This window comes from Patella vulgata, chromosome 3, assembly GCF_932274485.2.
Source record: "Patella vulgata chromosome 3, xgPatVulg1.2, whole genome shotgun sequence".
Taxonomy (NCBI): domain Eukaryota; kingdom Metazoa; phylum Mollusca; class Gastropoda; family Patellidae; genus Patella; species Patella vulgata.
In genome coordinates, this window is record NC_065881.2 from 43,721,236 (window position 1) to 43,742,540 (window position 21,305).

General features: G+C 31.7%; 1 protein-coding gene across 13 annotated transcripts in view; it reads left to right on the plus strand.

The window, feature by feature from the left end:
• LOC126816806 (tight junction protein ZO-1) overlaps positions 1-21,305 on the plus strand; it is a 94,285-nt gene that overhangs the window by 40,458 nt on the left and 32,522 nt on the right. For 12 of the 13 annotated variants that reach the window (XM_050543528.2, XM_050543533.2, XM_050543534.2 and 9 more), the window contains 6 exons: positions 16,819-16,866; positions 19,408-19,532; positions 20,159-20,261; positions 20,459-20,549; positions 20,700-20,803; positions 21,025-21,169. In XM_050543528.2, coding sequence (XP_050399485.2) covers positions 16,819-16,866; positions 19,408-19,532; positions 20,159-20,261; positions 20,459-20,549; positions 20,700-20,803; positions 21,025-21,169 — 616 coding nt within the window. Of the gene's footprint in view, positions 1-11,920; positions 12,077-16,818; positions 16,867-19,407; positions 19,533-20,158; positions 20,262-20,458; positions 20,550-20,699; positions 20,804-21,024; positions 21,170-21,305 lie in introns of those variants that run through there. The other variant, XM_050543540.2, reaches the window with a different exon arrangement.

Genomic DNA, 21,305 nt, shown 5'->3' on the forward strand with positions numbered 1-21,305 from the left:
ACAGGTCCCTTATTTTCAGTCTTGGTTGTGGAAGATTTGAAATGTTAAAAAAAATGCAAATAACGCTCAGAGACTTCAAGAAAATTGGTATTATTAAGATAATAAAACACAGAAAGCACTGATCTAGTTCAAAATATTGATAGACTAGCTAAGTAGAGTAAGCTTAATAGTCTAATTATAATGGATATGAGTATAATTTGATTGTTACTTACAAACATATGTCTGTTTAATCAACTGTGTTAGTTATGAACTTATTAGATAATTACCAGCAGTAATTACTTGTTAGATCTTAACACTTCATCAAATTTCTGTTATTAACAGCAGGCTTAGTTAACTCAGCAAAGCAACAGCTTCTTGGGTGGTAAAAAGGAGTTATTTCCCCTTATGTACATTTACCAGTAGTTGATGATGGGTTAGTTGTATTTTACGTCCGCTTCCACCGAGGTGATATCGCAGTAGTTGATTGTGAATTGAATTTATCTGATATGTAGGTGATACATTCAGTGCCGGATTAACCTTGTGGGGGGCCCAGGACATTCCAACTGTGCGGGGGCCCCATTGTTGTTTGTTCAAATTTTAGGGCCTAACTGATCTCTGGACCCCCGAAAATCTGTTGGTACCTACCAGTCCCGGGGTCCCCAATATCCCTTACTGCCCAGGGCCCCAATCCTCGCCCCCTCAGCCCAGGTACTGGTTGGCTCCGTCCGGGATAAAATATTAGTATAAACCAGAATTGTGGGGAGCCCCTAAATGTGGGGGGCCCGGGACATTTGTCCACATTGCATTACATGATCACATGTACATTTGAAGATTTGTTTTATAACATTTATAGTTTATTAGCTTTCATTTTTAAAAATCTTCAATTTGATTTAATGGTTTAACATTTGATAGATAGATAGATAGATAGATAGATAGATATATGTTGTATATACACACTAATATATAGACCAGCTGATTTCAAACACAAAGATGGGTTGCCGAGCAATGAAACATACGCCCACAGCAGCTGAGTCGTCCAAGCAGTCACCAAAACATTTAATATCATGAATTTAGCTGTTCAAGTCTCATGACCTTAAACACTGTGTATAAATCTAAAATCAATTGGATGATAAATGTGGTCTTGAGAGCATCCACAACATTTTTCGAAGTGATCAAGGGCCTTAACTCTGGCAATAATCATCGGAAATTATCGGACCTTAAACACTGTGTATAAATTGGAAATCGGTTGATGACTTTGGTTTCTAGAGGTCAAGGGCCATAACTATGGAAGTAATTATCGGAAATCAATAGGTGTCATCGTTGTATGATCATAAACACTGTGAATAAATTTAAAGTTAATCAGATAGAGCATTCACAAGCAATTGTGGACGCCCAACGGACAGGGATGACGATGATATACGACCACATTTTAATGTGGGCATATAAACAGTGAAACATTTGATCTGAAGATAGATAATACAGGAATCCTTCCTGAGTCAAATTAAAATGAGAAATCATTATAAGCATATGGTTATAAAAGTTATATCTGTGAACAATATTTTGATACCAAACAACATCCTCTTATGCTGTTTTCTTTGTGTCAAATGATTTTTTCTTTAGAATCTCTGAAAGATATATCTCAGAAATATGAAAATTCATCGACCTATATATCTTGAAAATAGGGAAATTCATCAACCTATACTCGATATAAAAAAAAGATAAATTCACAGATGGTTATTATCTGATATTAATAAATTATAAAAATGTAAGTGGAGAGGTTGAGCTCCCATAATACACATTTATGATAATCTTACAAAATTTATCATTCGTTGAAAGCATTCAAAATGAAACCAAATTGTTTCCTTTAGAGATCTGTGGGAAGCTTACTGTAAGGTGTATGGTAATGACACACAGCGTTGCCAGGTGAAAAAATAGGCCTAGAAAAATTTGACTTTGTTTTTAAAGCGTTTATAATTATATCTTAAAAGAACATTGTTCACAGAAACCACTTTTCTATTATTAGTATTTGATAATTTGGAATCTCTAGTTTATTACAACACCTTTCTTTTAATTTACTGCAACTGAAAATTTTATTGTCCCCCATCTTTCGAAGAAAGCAGGTTACTATCAAAATGGATCTGTTCGTCTGTCCGTCACACATTTTGTGACACAATAACTTTCCTTCTAATTGAGCTAGAATGTTCAAACATGGTATAAGTTTTTATTAAAGATACATTATGATAAAGAACTAGCCATTCTTGCTGTAAAAGTTCGAAAGTAGATGATGTAAAATGAATAATTTGAAAATTTCATTCAAATTACTCTATTGCAAGCGAAGATATTAGCCTTTGAAGGTTTGACAGACGTGTGCAATAATTTCAACCACCGTACTGGTTGATCGAAGCTAGGTCTCGGTCCTCCATATTTGATTAAATCAAAGTATCGCTGAACCATTCTGATCTATTTAATATCGGAGAAATCTGATGCCATCGAGAGTTGATCAGTTAATTAATGTCTAATTAATACTTTAGAAAACATTTCAGGCCTAATGTCTATCGTACTGACTTTAGTAATGATGACCGAGGCTTATGGGAATTTCAGTCGCTTAGTTCTCGGTTCATAGTGGATCAATTTAAATGAAATTTTCAGCAAATTGCCTTTACATTATCTAGTTTTTAACTATTATAGTGAGAACTGCCAACTCGTTATCAAATCTCCCATAATGTATCTTTAATGATCAAAACAAAATATCTTTAATTTTGGAAATACACAAAGCAAATTCACCAAATCTGTCAAACCCATTATATAGATTTCTAGTTCCATTCTAATTCAGTGATATAGCTTTGTTAATAACATTACATGGTGAGCTGAACAGATTTAGTTTTCATTTAAATTTCAAAGTCCATTAGAAATTATATAAACACTGACAGTCCCTTTAACTGTTTTGTAAGATAATAGTTGTAGTTAACAGAAAACATTAATTTAATCAAATTTTCTACATCCTTTATATTCTCACTAGAACTATGAAATAAAGCCATTGGATATATCGCTAGCAATAGTTGATAAAACCATGACCACAAATATGGAAATGTCAATACAACCCTGGAGATGTCCACATTGATTTTATAATTCCATCAGTTCTTTGATGTTTATCTTTATCATATTTTTTGCTGTGATAAATGATATCAGATTAATATATGGAAACATGTCCATGAAATAATAAGACATTAATTTCCTAAAGGAATTTTCTTTAGGAAATGATAAATGTGAACTTGTTGTTGATCTGATATCCGACAGATAGATTTTGTAAACATGATCATTGCAATATTTGAATCAAATCGTAACAAAAGAGCCTTTTTATTACGGTACATATTTACAATTAAAGGATATCAGAAGAGGGAGAAACTTCATCATAATTTTTGGTGTAATAAATGGCATCAAAATAAGATAACACATTAATTTAGGAAAACATAAATGTGATCTTATTGTTGATCTAATATATGAACGATTTTTATACGCCCACATTTAAATGTGGTCGTATATTGTCGTCGCCCCCCCCGTCCATCGGTCCGGCGTCCACAAGCTCTAGAGGCTAAAGTTAATATCCGATTGACTTTAAATTTATACACAGTGTTTGAGGTCATGAGATGAAGAAGCCTATTGATTTTCAGCGATTTCCGATAATTACTGCCAGAGTTATGGCCCTTGATCACTTCAAAAAATCTTGTGGAGGCTCTAGAGGCCAAAGTTAATATCCGATTGATCTTAAATTTATACACAGTGTTTAAGGTCATGAGACAAAGAAGCCTATTGATTTTCAGCGATTTCCGATAATAACTACCAGAGTTATGGCCCTTGATCACTTCAAAAAATCTTGTGAACGCTCTAGAGGCCAAAGTTAATATCCGATTGACTTTAAATTCATACACAGTGTTTAAGGACATTAGACGAAGAAGCCTATTGATTTTTAGCAATTTCCGAAAATTACTGCCAGAGTTATGGCCCTTGATCACTTCAAAAAATCTTGTGGACGCTCTAGAGGCCAAAGTTAATATCCGATTGATCTTAAATTTATACACAGTGTTTAAGGTCATGAGACGAAGAAGCCTATAGATTTTTAGCAATTTCCGATAATTACTGCCAGAGTTATGGCCCTTGATCACTTTTGAAAATCTTGTGAACGCTCTAGAGGCCAAAGTTAAGATCCGATTGACTTTAAATTCATACACAGTGTTTAAGGTCATGAGACGAAAAAGCCTATTGATTTTCAGAGATTTCCGATAATTACTGCCAGAGTTATGGCCCTTGATCACTTTGAAAAATCTTGTGAACGCTCTAGAGGCCAAAGTTAATATCCGATTTACTTTAAATTTATACACAGTGTTTAAGGTCATGAGACAAAGAAGCCTATTGATTTTCAGCAATTTACGATAATTAATGCCAGAGTTATGGCCCTTGATCACTTCAAAAAATATTGTGGACGCTCTAGAGGCCAAAGTAAATATCCGATTGACCTTAAATTTATACACAGTGTTTAGGATCATGAGACGAAGAATCCTATTGATTTTCAATAATTACTGCCAAAGTTATGGCCCTTGATCACTTTGCAAAATCTTGTGACGCTCTAAAGGCTAAAGTTATCATCCGATTGACTTCAGCTTGATACACAGAGTTTAAGATCTTGAGAGGAACAAGTATATTGATTTTCTATGAATTTTTATGACTTGGAACAGCTAAATCCATGATATTAAAAGTTTTGTATACAAAACGTTAGCATGGGGCAGAACTTTATAAAAACCAAACAAATTCTAATGGTTATCTGAGTTGTTGCTCTTAATCAGATTTTAGTGTATTAAAAATGTTTCATTACCGAAAAAAGTAAAAATATGCGACAACTCTTGTTGACTGCCCGGACGATTTAGCTGCTGTGGGCGTACGTTTCGTTGCCTGGCAACCTATCTTTAAACCTGATCATTGCAATAAATAGGCATCTTTATTACATATCTGGGCATGTCCAGGAATTTGAGCAGCAGGTTGGGGGAATGGGGTCAAGGTGGACTTGTGAAATTTGGTGCTCATTTAGCATACATGTATAGGAATTAAGAATAGAGTTAAGCCAAAATGACCGCGTGCATGGGAGGGTCTGAAAAGACGGAAACTGTGGGCTTCATTCATCATAACCAAAGCTGTAAATAAACCCATTTAAACCCAAGACTTTTGCCAAGTTTTGAGTCTGTGGTTGTGTGTGGGTAGAAAGAAGTTGTCATTAGCTCAGTCAGTGCAGAAAAGTAGGACATTAAACCCCATTTCATTTCTCAGAAAAAAGTTACGAATGAATAGTCTTTTGAAGAATATTAATCAAATCTTTTTTTCGTGAAATAAATATATTTATCAGTGTATATATGATAATGAATTTATAGGGCGCCAGAGCTACAACAGCAGTGTACTGCTCAGTTCAGTCAACTAGTGGGGCAATAATAAATTTATCAACAGTCTGTAAAATGTAAAATAGTATCTTGGATATAGACATTAATTCAGAACTGCAGATAACATGAATCTATTTTACACCTTAACATAATATAGGGAGTATTGATTTACTTGCTTAAGCAAATAATTATCTAGAAATATCACCTCATATTTCTTACATCTTTTGAAACCTATAATTGTCAGATGATTGAAGGACTAGTAGACAGGATGACAGCACATCACAAACTTGAAGAAATACCATTAACCACAGATATTATTTCTTCCTTTTTTGATGAAATATCGATTCCTGATTTTAAAGTAGAAATCTTCATGTTATTATTTTAAAACTGTCTTGATGTTGCCGAAATAGTTGTCTAGTTTTTGTGGGAGGAATTGTGTGTTTTTCTTCTTTAAAACTAATTTATTATTTTAATGAGTCTCATTTTGATTATTTTGAAGATAAGTGGAGTTGTTGATGAGATGGAACACACTAAATAGACATTTCTGTACAGTAGAATCTGTATGAGCAACCACTCCTATTCAGCGACATCTCCTTGTAAGTGGTCACGATAAATTCCCCCACTAGAAATTCTGTTGTTTCATCTCTTTATTCAACGGTCACTCCTCTAACGCGGCCAGCGGTCACTATTTTACTAATAAATTCAACAAAACATCGCCCATTCAACGGCCATTGTTGAATGATACCATCTTGTCGTTCTTTGTAACACCCCCGCTAATCCCGTGAGTAGTAGTTAATTAACTGGACCCCCACTGATCAGGTAAAAAGAAATGTAAAAATAACAATCAACCCGGGATTATCTGTTAATTAATCTTTTGTTTTATTAAACGACTAACCTGATCATTGTTTTCACGTGTAACGACACATTATTTGATACTGATTGAATAAAATAAAAGTACCGAGTTTTGTCACGATCATCTAGTATCTCTCTTAGCGCCTCCTATAACATTACATACAGAGTTACACCCCCTGTAAATAGGTGATAAAATTAGCGATGTTTTTTGTTCATGTGCTTTTTTGATAAAATAAAATGAATTCATCGATTTTCTTCACAAAAATGGATAAATATTATCGAATGCATCACAATGGTAGACAGTAGTATCGAAGGTTGGTACAAAATGACAAGTTTACAGAAGTTATGTCCGAGATTTAAGTAAAGAATTTTCGTTCGGCGCAAGATTCAGCGACGGCCAAATTTACCGCTTCCAATGCATCCAAGCGTAATATTTAATTTATGTCGGCACAAAAAGCAACAAGATTTTATTAAGAGGCCACTCACGTTAAGTTATGTCCGAGATTTGAGAAAATAATTTTCGTTCGGCGCAAGATTCAGCGACGGCCAAATTTACCGCTTCCAATGCATCCAAGCGTAATATTTAATTTATGTCGGCACAAAAAGCAACGAGATTTTATTAAGAGGCTACTCCCGTTAAGCGGTCAGTTGTGAAAATTCCCTTGGGTGGCTGCTTAATGCAGATTCTACTGTACATGGTTTCTTTAAGACCACCTGCTAAGTCAGAAGTTAGAAAATCGCAATCTAAAATTACCTCTGAATAAAAATCCTGCAGCTATATTTTTCCAGATAAGTTGTTGTGAAAATCATTAGATTTAGAAAAGATTAAACTTGTATTATACCTTACATGTATACATGTAATACAACAACCGTGGTGGATTCCGTCAATCCTGTGGTTGGTCATAGGTTCAGGTGCCACTGACACATCATGAGGGGTAGGGTCAGCTGCCTTGCTTATTTAGTTTCCTGCCACTGTCACTGATAAAGACACTCCTGCTCAAGCTAATTATTGAAATCAATCAAATTAGTACACAAAGGAATAAATTGTAAAAACTCCAGTAAAAACAATTTGATTTACATTACAAATATAATTTTTAGTACTGATAGGATTAGTCTGTAAAAGTTAATTTAATCAACAAATGATGGTATAAATAAATATACAAACAACATATATACTACTTAAGTCGGTATTTTGTTGTTCAATTTAAACAATGTTTATAAAATCTATCAGTTTGCTTACACTAGTAAGTTTATTAACTTAAATATACTCTAGTAAAACTACAGTCAACTAATGTAGGATTAACACTCCACAGGATTAGGATTAGCAGGGACCAGAAAGTTGAAACCCTAGTCAGACAGGATTTGTAAGTATTATCTGTTGACCATGTTAAAATAAACAGCTTCCAGTTGCACTGTATTGTTTGTAAGCTTATTGTCTTTCTTGATGGAGAGCTGGGGATTCTGATCAGATTAAAACAAGATGGGAGACACTTCTTCTTCTTTTAATAATATGAACAGTTTCATGGGATAATCCTTCCTAATCCTTAACTTCTCTCTGATGACTGACCTTTTGTGGGCATTGTTTTTCTCTATCACTCATCAAGGATTAAAGTTGTAACTGTCTATATGTAGAGAATGATAGAGAAAGAATGAGTTAAGATTGGTCATTGTTCATCTTATCACTTCAGTGTTTTATATAGCGAGTGTCAGGAACTATATTTTTACCTATGTTTATATACCTACATGTATGTAGGTGTGTTTATTTAGATTTGATGGCTACATACATTGTAGTTAGATATTTATATCTGTTCTACAAGATTCACACATTGTCTAAACCTGAAAAGGATGGAACTCCTATTTTTTTTAACAGAAAGACAAATCATAATGAATTCTTTTTATTTCTGAAATTTTTATATTTTAAGTTTTAAAATGATTCCAATGATTAAACATGGCAGCGACCAAGAAAAAAAAAAAAAAAAGCTGCAGCAGTGGGATTTGTTTTAATTTTACACCGTATTTGTCTCTTCCCGTAAAATAATAAGTTCCGAATTCCACGTTTCAGTGATGGTCGCCATTTTGTCTTCAAAATATCATGTGACTTTCTCGACACCAGTGGTGATTGGCTAATGAATTCTGCAATCAGACGAATGCTTCGGCAAAACGGTCACACTAGGTGAACACGGCGAATTAACATTTGGTCAAATATATCAAATTTGGCATTGGAACACTGGACACACTAGGTAAATTTTGGCGGCGATTCATTTGGCTAGTGTGTCCACCGCTTTAAAGCAAAATGTCAAAGTCAACTGATTTTGATACATTTATGCAATATTACCTGTGAGGATAAAGAGATTATTGATAATTACTATGTTTATACAGTCATATAAGAAAAGTATGTACAATATCAATATTAGACTTTTGTTTGTCATCAGAGTTCAATAACTGACAGTTTGTTTACAAATATGTATGAAGATTATCTATCTGTGGTCTACTATCTATTCATTATCCAACTATCATGTTTGTATGGCCTTACACATACAACTTTTATTGATACAGTATGTCTATCAGCGGTCACTCACAACTCTACAGATTTCTATGTCCAGCCAGCAGATGGACACAAATACAAATGTTTCACTGACAAACTAAATGAACCTCATATAATGAGTTAAACATTTGTAGTAGTGTAGAGGAAACTGTGCATGTTAGATTTGATGTTGAGGGTGTGGGAAAAACATTACAGCTCTGTTATGTGTAATTTAACGTGTCATAGCCTTCAGAAACATGTTATTCCTGTAAACACTACAGCTACATATTCTATTTATCTTGTTGTTATCTCTCAACATAAACTGTTCATAAATTATATTAATATTACTCACTGACATGCAAATTGTACACGTGAAAATATCACAAATAATAATTGGGTTGCCTGGCAGCTCAGTCTTAATGTTTAACTAATTATGTAGTAGATGCTGTGTCACAAATAAAATAATTGGCAATGGAATCATGAAATACTTTCTGTGAAAATAAATCAAGATTTGCTTGAATTATTTCATTGAAATTATAAAGTGCAGTTATTGTTTTAAAAAATATCTAAAAATAAGTACTTCATTTTATTACATAAATAGTTTTATAGTGATTTATCATCTCTAATCTTGTTTCAACAAAAAAATCTTTGGCATTTTTTTTGTGACTTTTAACTTTATTTATTAAGTAACTACAAAACTATTTTAGGAATTTCAAGGTCTTCCCTTGAAAGGTGGTTGTTCGCTACATTTTTGTTACCGGTAAATGGCAAAAAGGCAGCCTCATGATCGAAGTTGTTAATAATTAATTTCATACTGCACCTCAAATATTAAAAAGATAGAATAAATTTAAAACTTTCAACTTGCGTGGTATATTTGTATGGATGTTATTTTACAAATACGGTATATCCACTTATTATACTGTAAATACTTTGCATTTTAGATTACCTGATACATCTTGAGTAGATTATAATACAATGATCAGTATATTTTAAAAAGAAATATCTAAATGAATATTCCTATTTATGTAACTTATTTTATCATGATAATCACTTAACATAGGTCACCCACAGAATGTTAATATGAAATTTGACAGGGGACATTCATTAAAACTTACATAAAACCTTGTGGAAGGAAAAGAGAAAACATTCCACAGAATTTGATTTACTTCTTTCAACACAAAGTTAATGTGCCTTCTTTTAATTGTGTCATGCCCATGGGTCCCATCAGATGATTGTATTAATTGAAAAGAAGTAAGGTTATTTGTGTATCTATCCTCATGAGTTTTCTCCTATTTCCCAACGGTTGCATGTAAGCATATTAATGAATACAGATTTACAACATGTTAATCTCAAAATAGCCTAGTCATATTTAAAAGAAACTTGTAACCCCCTCATTAAATGTTTTGATAATAAAAAGTTACAGAAATATAGTAGTATTGTAACCGGTGCAGACTGGTATTTTTCTGTCGCTTCTTCGTAATGAGAATCAATATCTATTTGCCCCGGACTAAGTAAGCCTGAGTTAAGTAGACCACGGGCAATCAGATATATTCACTGGTTTAGAAGACAGGATGATGTCAAGGAGATGTTATTGAAGTTGACATAAAACTAATCTTGTCAACAACATATTTAAAGGAGTTTCCATCTTTGCTGCCAACCAGGAGAAATCATTAAGATTTTTCGTCTTCTCTCAAATGGCAAAGAATTGATAGAATTGATCTAAATTTATCAAAAGAGCCCAAAGGTTATATCGATTACTCTCCCAATTTCGTCTTCTTCATGGATAAGCAGGTCCTAGAGAAAATTGAAATTGTCTAATTTGTCTCGAACGTAAGTGATGGTGAGTGGATGTTTAAATGAAATGTTCAATAGCATACGAATACTTATACGCCAGTTCTAGTACCTAGATGATAAGGGTGCTGGTCGATTTCTGTAAAAGAATTAATTAATTGGTTCTTTGAGTAATGTGAATATTTTAGATATCTATATTGACATGGATAGAAAACATGTTGTCTTTAGTCTATTACAATAGTAGAAAATGTTCATGGGTAACAGATTGTCCACTTTATAAAGATTGACCACTATAAAGGTCTGCAACATATGGTCAAGATTGAATCCAAATACATAAACTACATAAATATTTCAGGTCATAAGGTGTATGAAAATACATGTATAACTGTTTTGTTAGCTTTTATTTATACATGCTGATTTTGTTTTTTCAAAAACAATAATACTGAAAAAGCTTGAACCAAGAACACCCTAATCCTTGTAAATTATTTATTAAATGTAGAAATTGAATCAGGGTTACAAAACGTGTTTTTGGCATTAATGCAATAATACATATAGAAAGTTTGAGTTTGAGAGGTTATTCTGGTCAGGTATAAAAAGAGTTGAACAAAAATTAAAAGATCCAATTTATGGATTGAAATGTGAAGAAAAATGCCTTGCAATAAAATAATCAGGCATTAATAATATAATATTGGATTAAAATCTTAAGAAATTATGCAGCAGTCAGTTCACATTAATATTTAATAAATTTGTATTGAACAGAAAACAACAGTGATTGGTGTGTGCTCTGTTAGTGTCATTAAATAATTAACCAGGAAATATAATTAAATTAAGCATGACACTAAGTTTGACTGATGTCCAAATTGTGTCACCTCATACACCATTGTTAATTAAATTTAGTGTGCATTTTATTCTAAACGGATAATAATTTATTTATCAGCAGTTTATCACTTGATAATTTTGCTCAGTGAATTCCACAAAGCATTACTTTATATATGAGAATTACTCTTAAAGCTAATTCTTTAATAAAACATTTAACATCCACATAAAGTTTAGAAGTGATTAGCCATAAAAACAGCAGCACACTTATTAAAAATATATTTACTCATTTATTGAGCAAAAGTATTTTATGTTAAGACAACACCATTAAGTAGAACCATAAAACAACACCCTCATGGATTCACAATAGGTAGTTTTATTAACACAACACACCTGCATTTGGAAATCCTTGGTAGAAGGTTTCTTAAGCAGACGGGTGGTAGAGCTGTGATCTGATTGGTCAGTGAGCCATCTAATAATAGTGATTATCAGTGGTGTCTGGCCTTCCCTCAATCTTGTATGGAATGTACAGTTAAAAAGAACACACCAGACTAGCAACATGTAACAAGGCTCTCAACATGTACTGATAACTTTCGAGGAACTTTTGTCTCATTTACCAAACTCTGAACTGGATTATAATTTATTAACTGCCAATATGCGTCTACCCAAAAATTTTCTTAGGGTTAAGGTATGTTGACAATAACTTATTTTTATGAATGATTGATATTTTGATACAGGCTGCATTGATAATGACAGTTTTACATAGTATCTTATGATGATATTCATTATAAAAAAAAAAAAACATTTTTTTAGAATGCGGATATGGAAAGTGACATTTTAGTATCAATTATGATATTGACACCTATACAAAACAAAATAAAATATATTATTTGTATCTGAATATGTTTTTTTTGTAATAACGATTGTCAAAGTGATCTGTGTAAATTTTACAAGATTATTAGAACACCGACACTTACAAGCAGCATAATATTCTATGCATGCCATGTGGAAGTTTAAAAAAAATTTCAGTGAGAAATATTTTTTTTTCTAATCCCCCAAAATGTTGTTGTTGAAATTTTCATCTAAGACAGTAAAATGAACTAATATTTTTATGGTTAGGTTAGTTTTGAAGACTGTAGTAAATAAATTTATTATTAATATGAGTTTACGGTGGTGACAGTTGGCTGGTGGGATGACATTTATTGCGTTAACTACCAGTTAGATTAAAAAGAAGGCGTTATTTACCCAGGCACATGGCCAAACATTCTTTGAATCTTTGTGGTCATATATCATTCAATATCTCTTATCTTAAATACGGACATTCTTTCAATTATGTACCCTAGAGCTTTAATTGAATTTTTATATCATGTATGCAAATTCAATTCAGAGATAATGTGAGATAATGTTTTATGAATAAACTGAAAACTACATTCTTTAGATTTATGTACGGGTAATATACTTGATACAGTGTAGTCACTTTACCTAGAGCTGTCATTTTATCTTTATATCATGTATGCAAATTCAATCATAGAAAAAAATTTACATGAGATAATGAATTATGAATAAACTGAAAAAATTACATGTATTTAAAGCATATTTTTGCCTTGAAGAAGTGACCCAGAAAAAACATTACTATCACTGGAACATGTTGTTTAACTTTTGGTTGTAAGTTTCTCTCAAACAACAGCTTGCATTGATTTTGTATGTTGTATTAAATATTGAATTAGAGGATAAATATCTTATATTTACTATGAACTAATATATTAATATATACTTGTCCTCCTTCTCATTTGTTACATCAAAATAAACTGTTTATTGTTATCATTAAACGATGGTCAATAAAGTTTTCATTTACGCACAAACCTCACCAACAAATATTTTTAGTTAATTAGCATACATGTATATATTTATCTGGACTTTGGTCACACATATGTATGCACTTAATACTACAGGTATCTTGATCATTGTTTGACCAGTGATAAATATGTTATTGATTTATTCTATGAAACAATGGAATTATTTATTAAAATACAATCTGCTTTGACAGATCCATGTTTTATATCCCAGATCTCATTTTCTAATGAACAGTAGTAATCATTTATACTGGTATTAAACTATAAAGTGAGTGTACAGTTGGTGTGACCAATAAAATAAAGATAATGGAATCTGTAGAACATTATTATAGAGGTAGAATTACAGGAAATTACTCACAGCACCATGACAACTCTTCCACTGCTTTAACTGGGTTTTTTTTTATTGATTATTAATTCCAGTTTTCTCCTGAAAAGTTGATGTGGAGTATCTCAAATTGCACATTTTTTTCTTGGAATCAAAGAGTTCAATGTCAACATCAGTTTAAATCCCATCAATCTTCTGTGAATGATGAGAAATTTATTTGATTCATTACAAATTTTTGTATTTGTTCTTTTGATTTTAAACAAGATATGTAAATGTTTTAGTTAAAACTGCCTTATGCATTTAATCAACCCAAGGTTTAAAGTAACAACATTTACATAAAGTAGTGAATACACAAAGTAATAAATAGGGATACTAAGCATCTCAGAAGTTTAAAAAAATGTATGTTTAGATAAACACTTCAGAAAAAAGATAATCCATGTGTATATCCTTACACCAAATTGTACTAAAAGATTAAGAAAGGTGTTCCATGTCTCACTTAAAGCTATTCTGTATTATCTTTTGACACAGTGCTGAAATGTTTATTACCAAAGTAGAGTGCTAACTTCTGAGCTGACATCTAGCACCTTGACAGATCTTACAGTTCGTATAATCTTAACTTGACAATACATCCACTTGATATTTGGAAGGTTGTGTACTGCCTTACAATAGCTGAATTAATTCACACTCATCAATTAGCAAAATTTTAACAGCTACATCAATACACATAACTTGGCTTCCACTGATGCTACTCATTCTAATTGTGATGCTTAATAACCAACTAATTCAAATGTAGAACCCCATGTTGATAGAAGTATATTGTTGCAAATAACATGAGTGAAATTTTTATGCAGTTAGAGAATTGGTTTTTGAATAGAATTTGATTAAGTCATTAATCTTTACTGTGCTATATTATAACATCAGAGAAATGTTAGCTGCTAAAGACAATTTTTAAACCATTAGGTATAGATCTTATCAGAATGAAAGGTGGTCTCCCATGGTAGACTGAACAAATTTGATTGATTTCATTTATGCAAGCTGTGAAGAAGTGATGTGTTAGAAGAGAACCCTGATTGTACCCTTGCGTGAAAGATTCTGTCTTTTCTAAAACTTTGATGTTCTTATCAAGAAAGTAAATTTTTATTTTTTAACTGTGATAACTTTAAATTGGCACTCATGAAAATTAAGTTAACTGTAATTAAATTGCTATAATTAGTTCATAAATTATACAATTATCAGTGAACTCCCAGAAATTAAACTTTGTTGACTTGTTACAGTATATCACATAATCTAGGCTTTTAGTTTCTTGGCTAGCTATTTAAAGAGCTGATGTAAGACTTCAAGAGAAGAATGTTGTCCTAGTTCACACAGTTGGATTTCCCCTTTTATTTATAGACCTTACTTTTTGCTAATTTTAGATTAAGTTATTATCTTTGGATTCAGTTTATTTAATTACCTGCTAAAGTTTATTTAATTTGATGGTTTATATGTATATCACTAATGTCAGAAAAATAAATATTGCATGAAATATTAAAACATGTTTAGATTTGGGTTTTTTTTTACAAAAGTTTCACACTTGGGATGTTGCTATAGAAATCAGTCTTGGTTTATTGGTGGCCAGTAATCATTTCTCATCTGGGAACAATAGATCAGAAGAATCTATTGTCTGTGTATTTTTCTGTCATCACCAACGATTGATAGATTTTAGATAAGATTAAAAAATTCTCATCCATAAAAGTTATTTGATTTATAACTTTGTTGAGATTATCTAATCTTGGAACTTGAGCTAAAACTTATTATTCTCACTTTGGTAATATATACCATATTTATTTCTAATAATTTTGTGGTGTTGAAGCTTGTACATTTAAATGTGAAATTTATATACTGGAGATATATTTGGTACAACTAAGTGCATTAAATATATACCATTTACTAATGAGAAAGTTGTGGTTGAATTAGTAGGTTGATATCAATGTTGAATACCATCTGTCTAAGCTGATATTGTAAATAAAACTATAAGACCTCTGAATGCAGACTTAAAAGTCTTTTTGAAAAGTATTTAAGGTTAGAAAGTTAGTATTTATATTTCAAACATTTACCATGACTGAGTGAAGTATTTACCTTGAAATATGGACAGGTTAATAAAAGAGATTTAAGTATTAAGTTCATGTCCTAATGACAGGAAGAGTTTGTGAAATTGTAACCATAACAATTGGCGTGTGCCACTTTCTAAAATGTCATTTGATTATTTCACCTGCTCCTTGACCAATCAAACAGAGGCTTTTATATCTCTGATTAATCAATCGTGTGACAAAACTCTTTATTTATTTGTACTTCAACTGCTTCACTAATGTCTAATGGACCCGAAGATCAATACGTCTTTACCAGGGTCAAGGGTTACACCTGCTAATTTTAACAATTTTCTGATATTATGAATCTGCAATCAATGTATGTTAATATTCAAGAAGGCTTATTATAATTTCCCCTGAAAATTACCTACCAGATGTGACTGTTTTTATAAATTATATGACCCACTAAAAAAATAATAAACTTAAATTTTTATGCCCATTAATTTCTGTTTTGTCAATAAACAATAACTAAGATAAGATAAGATAAGATTTTATTGTATCATTGCATCCCCCAAGGACAGCATACACAGTTTAAACAAATGTTGATTATACAATTATGACATAACATCTATGATGGTTGAAAAAATTGTACCAGTAGATTTTAAAATTAGCAAAAATAATCATCCCCATTAATTCTGGCATCTACATGTCACAAAAGCAGGACTATATAAATGTATCAAGGTCACAAAGAACATCTTGTCTGCGATATCACCTCGGTGGAAGCGGACGTAAAATACAACTAACTACTACTACAAAGAACATTTCACACAGCACATGGGTTATTGTCTGCTGTAGGGGACCTACAAGCTAATGTCAACATCATACATGTTAAGCCGTTAAACTGGTGTGTCATCACTTAAATGTGCTGCATTTTGTTTTTGACAAACAATAGTTTGGTGGAGTTAGTGTTTACCTTGTGTCTGTCTTTTGCTCATTTTGATCTTTCGTTAAAATGACATAGTGGATAATAGTTGTTTCATCAAGGTGTGTATATATCAAGAAGGTGTGCTGTTTAAATCATCTTTAACTCAGATACAGAGGATCAATGTACATCACAACATTTATTGATGGAGACAAATTTAAGATTGTTATAGCTTTACTCATGTATTTTTTTCTCTCTTTGTAGTCTGGAGATAATGTGGTGTGGGAAACTCATAAAGTTCATTTAACCAAGGTAAGTAAGTCTCTTCTTACAAATTCAGGAAGGAATTTACCTGAACTTTATTAAAAAATACCGTTATTATTAAATTTATATTTTGAACATGCTAAGAGAAAATCAATGTTGTCCAAGTTAGTTTCCAATAAGTAATATCAAGACATGTACCAGTATATCAAAAAATCACAGATTATGATCAAAAACTATTATATTGCTTTGATGAACAATAAGCAGCCTTTTGGGATCTAGGTTTAATGTCTCTCTTGTTAGGTAAAGAAATTTATAGTGTTTATTAGAAAAAAATTGGCTTGTTAATGTATAGCATAAAAGAGGAATCATGATCTTTGATGTTAAAACCTAATGGATTGTACGTGCTTACATGCAGGAGCTGGGGGAGTAACGCAAATTTCTACATGTTTAGACCTTCATTTGTTTGTATTAGAATCTGTAGATCATTTTGCATTTGAATATGTCTTGAAAGTAAAAACAATTTGTAAACTGCCAGAATAATAGAAAAACATCAATTCTCAAACAAACATGATATGTGTTGTAACATTTAAGGTACTAAAACCTAGAATAAACTTGTTTTTGGAAAGAGAGCATTATTTTTATAAAAAATGAAGCATCCTGATAAAGCTGTCAGTTCTGTAGTTCAGCATGAAACAAGACTAATTGTGATTGTTTGGCATTTTTACAACAAAATGTCAGCAGTGTTTTAGCTTGGCAAGTAGACTGAACTGAGTTTTTTGTAAATCCTCTTTTTAAAAAAGAGGCATTGTAAGAGATAATACTAGAGTAACACTTAAGCTGAATACATGTAGTTGCCTTTATTGTAATTCATCTGGTTTTTTTGCCTGTACACAAGGTTATACATGTATACAATTTGATAGATTTCTGAGATTTAAAAGCAGTTTGGCACGCAATTTATTAATCTTAATGTGTAACAGAAATTGCATGCTGAGCAGACAAATTTGACCCATGGAATTCTAATATCTGTGAATAATAAAACACAGTATTTGATTAATAGATACATGTAATGAATATAGGTAATAATTTAGGAGTATTACTATTATTGCCATGAACTTGAAGTTAGTATGTGAATTAAAATAGGAAAAATATTGTGGTGCACCTAATTTTTGGGGGATAATCATAAATATTATTCAGAATACCATATGGTACATAACATTAACATTTAATTTGTGGTTGAAGTGTATTCAAGACAATGAAAGTTTATTAACCTTATTCCTGACGCTAACATCTATTTCTGGCCTTTGTAACCCCAATTAAAATGTCTGATGTGTAAAGTTTGAAATGGAAACCCAAGTTCACATTCTGTACAAACTTCATTCTTGCACACCAAACATGAATTTATTTGAATACTGGCAAACGTGATTGAAGTGGTGAGATAGATTATGATATTGTTTGCATATATCCCCATTTGATATTGATTGTTTGACCTCACATATTTTAAAAGGTGACATTAAATATAGCAAATAGATATTTTAATTATTGATACATGCAATTACATATTAGCTGTAACCTTTATTCCTTAAAAAGAATTGTTGCCTTTTTCTGCAACGTGTTATTGATGTTTCTAAATTGCATTATAAAATCGTACACTATTTGTGTTTCTAGGCTTGCAAATTACATCTCCTTTTAGAACACATACAGTTATATTCTCATTAGGTATGTGTGGTAGGAAAAGCTATTTGAAGAATAATGCAAGAAAATGTGCATTTTCATTTAATGATACGATTTGGCAAGCAAAGTGGTTTAAGTTGCATCTTGATGTGTATATTTTTGTCCCAAGTGATTTACCTGCATAGCTCCATCACATCTTAAACATGGTCGGAACATATTGTATATTTCATGTAAAATGTCAGATCTAAAATGAAAGATAGTAGTCATAACACACCTGTTGATTCATCTAGTTTATATTTACATTACATCAACTACATTCATAGAAACACTCAAATAAATATACAAAAGTACAGAAAAAATTTATTGACTATGTGGGCATATAACAGCAGTGATATCAGGTGTTCTAGACGAAGTAAAGTTTACCCTGCCTCGTGCACACCATTGATCACTTCCTAAAGCTTTTTGTAGCGAGATCTTTGACAATAGTAGAAATGGATAAAAAAAATTAAATAGCAGTAATTGAAACAAGGAAGTTATCCAATCTTTAATAAAGATTATTACACAAGGAAAAACCTTGCAGTATTCTACTTGACTTTGAAAATATTTGCACTACATTGTTTGCATTCATTTTGATTTGGTGGTTAAGGTGTTATTCGTGTTGTTTTAAAGGTCAACTATATATTAAGTTTATACCTATACAGATAGACTGTAGGTATAACATTCATATTTTTACTAGTAAACCAGACAGTGTTTTCTCTAGTCAGTAAATTCCTCTCCCTTAACCTTCATGCCAAATATTTTTCTAATAAATGTCCCTCTGTCAAGCATCCAATAGATTTTCCCAGCTTATTAAATGACCAGTACAAACATGTTTTACTATGATCATTAACAGATTTCCATCTTAATTCCTTTTTCCAGGCACCAGTCTTTGGTTTTGGCATTGCAGTCAGTGGGGGAGTTGATAGTCCTCATTTCGCCAACGGTGATCCTTCTGTAGCTATATCTGACGTACTGAGAGCAGGACCGGCAGAAGGCAGGCTTCAGTAAGTAAAAGTATAAGTAATTTAATCTCTAATTACTTATCTCTTATCACAATATGGTCTGTTTGGATGTCTTAATGATGTAGTTCATTTGATCTCATTAGTCTCCAACAGGATCTAATTAATTATAATCAGATATTCATGTACTTAGTCAAATTACCTACTAAGATAATGGAAACAGTAACACATGTTGTACTTTTTTTTATCACAAATTTCTAAGATGAAATTAGTATTTTTTTTACAGATCAAAATATGGAAATTCTTTTTCATATTTTATTCTCTTTAGTTTAAGATTTGAATATTAATATGGGAACAAAATGGAGATTTGTAAATTTGATTAGATTGCATTTCCATCATTAAAATTAGATAACATTAATAAGAAAATGAATTTTAGACGATCCTTTCTGAATGAGCATTCAATTTTGGATTCTTTTGAGACACATAATTGAATTTTCATGAAAATCTAATTTGAAAGTTCAGTTTTTGTTCAAGATAATCTTCAGCCACCAAATTGATATTTTCTGACATTTTCATTTCGAGTGCAGATACTATCTCTTATGGCAATTGGAAAAAATGAATTGAGTAAATGACATTAAGGTAACGACTGCGTGTAAATGTATTTTTTTTAGAGTGAATGATAGAATTGTTAGTGTGAATAGTATTTCGTTAGAGAATGTAGATCACGCCCGAGCTATACAAGTGCTAAGAGACTGTGGAACAGCAGTCCATTTGGTGAGTCAAATTCAATTTTCTTCCTGTTATGTAGTGAATGTGCAAAAGATGATATTTTGAAATGCCCCTAAACATAATTTGTTATTGAATATTCACACAAAACAGAAATTTCATATTTAGATAATTTCAACATATACCTAATGCATAAAATACATGACATAATGTATTTTATTAATCGCCAAATGAACATCTTTTAGGTTATACGCCGTCGTGTAGTGCTACCCAGCATCCTGGATTCAGATACGCCACCCCTCAAAGTAACCCTCTCTAAGAAGAGCAAGAAAGATGGTTAGTAGAAATTAAATACATTTTGACTTCTTTTATGAATTCAATGTTTGTGCACAATTGAATGTGGCAGCCATAAGAAAGAATATGTAGAAGAATGACCATTATTTAAACGATGTTTTAATCTCTTTTTTTTTTCTTCTCTTTTTTCAGATTTCGGAGTGATATTAGGATGTAGATTTTATATTAAAGACATACCTGGTCACTCTCTTGCTGCTCAAGAGGGGGGACTAAAAGTAGGAGATACAGTGCTTAAAGTAAGTTTGACTGTCAAGTCTACATTAATTTGTTGAAGCAGGCTGCATGTATGTGAAAGCCATGCACAATATGTCTTACACTTTATTATAAAGCAATCTATTGTAAGTTGATAGTTTTCTTCATTACATATTATTGATCATTACATAACAAAATTTTGGGTTTAAGTACATGTATTGCCATGTACAATTCCTATAGTTATTTTAATCCTTTTATATTTCAGATTAACAACACTACTACAGAGAATTTATCTTTAATAGAGGCTAGAAAACTTCTAGAGAAAGGCAGTAAAGATAAATTACAGTTAATAGTAGCCAAACATAAAAATATATCACATAAAAAACAAAATAGTCAACCTAAAGATGATGGTAAGAAGTCTCTTATTGTTTATTTCCATCATTCCTTTCAATCTCTAAATGTTACACGTCGTCTATTACTGTATTTTTCCTCCAAAAATCAATGGCTAGGTATTGAATTGTAGATGTTATTAGGCTTCAACAGTTG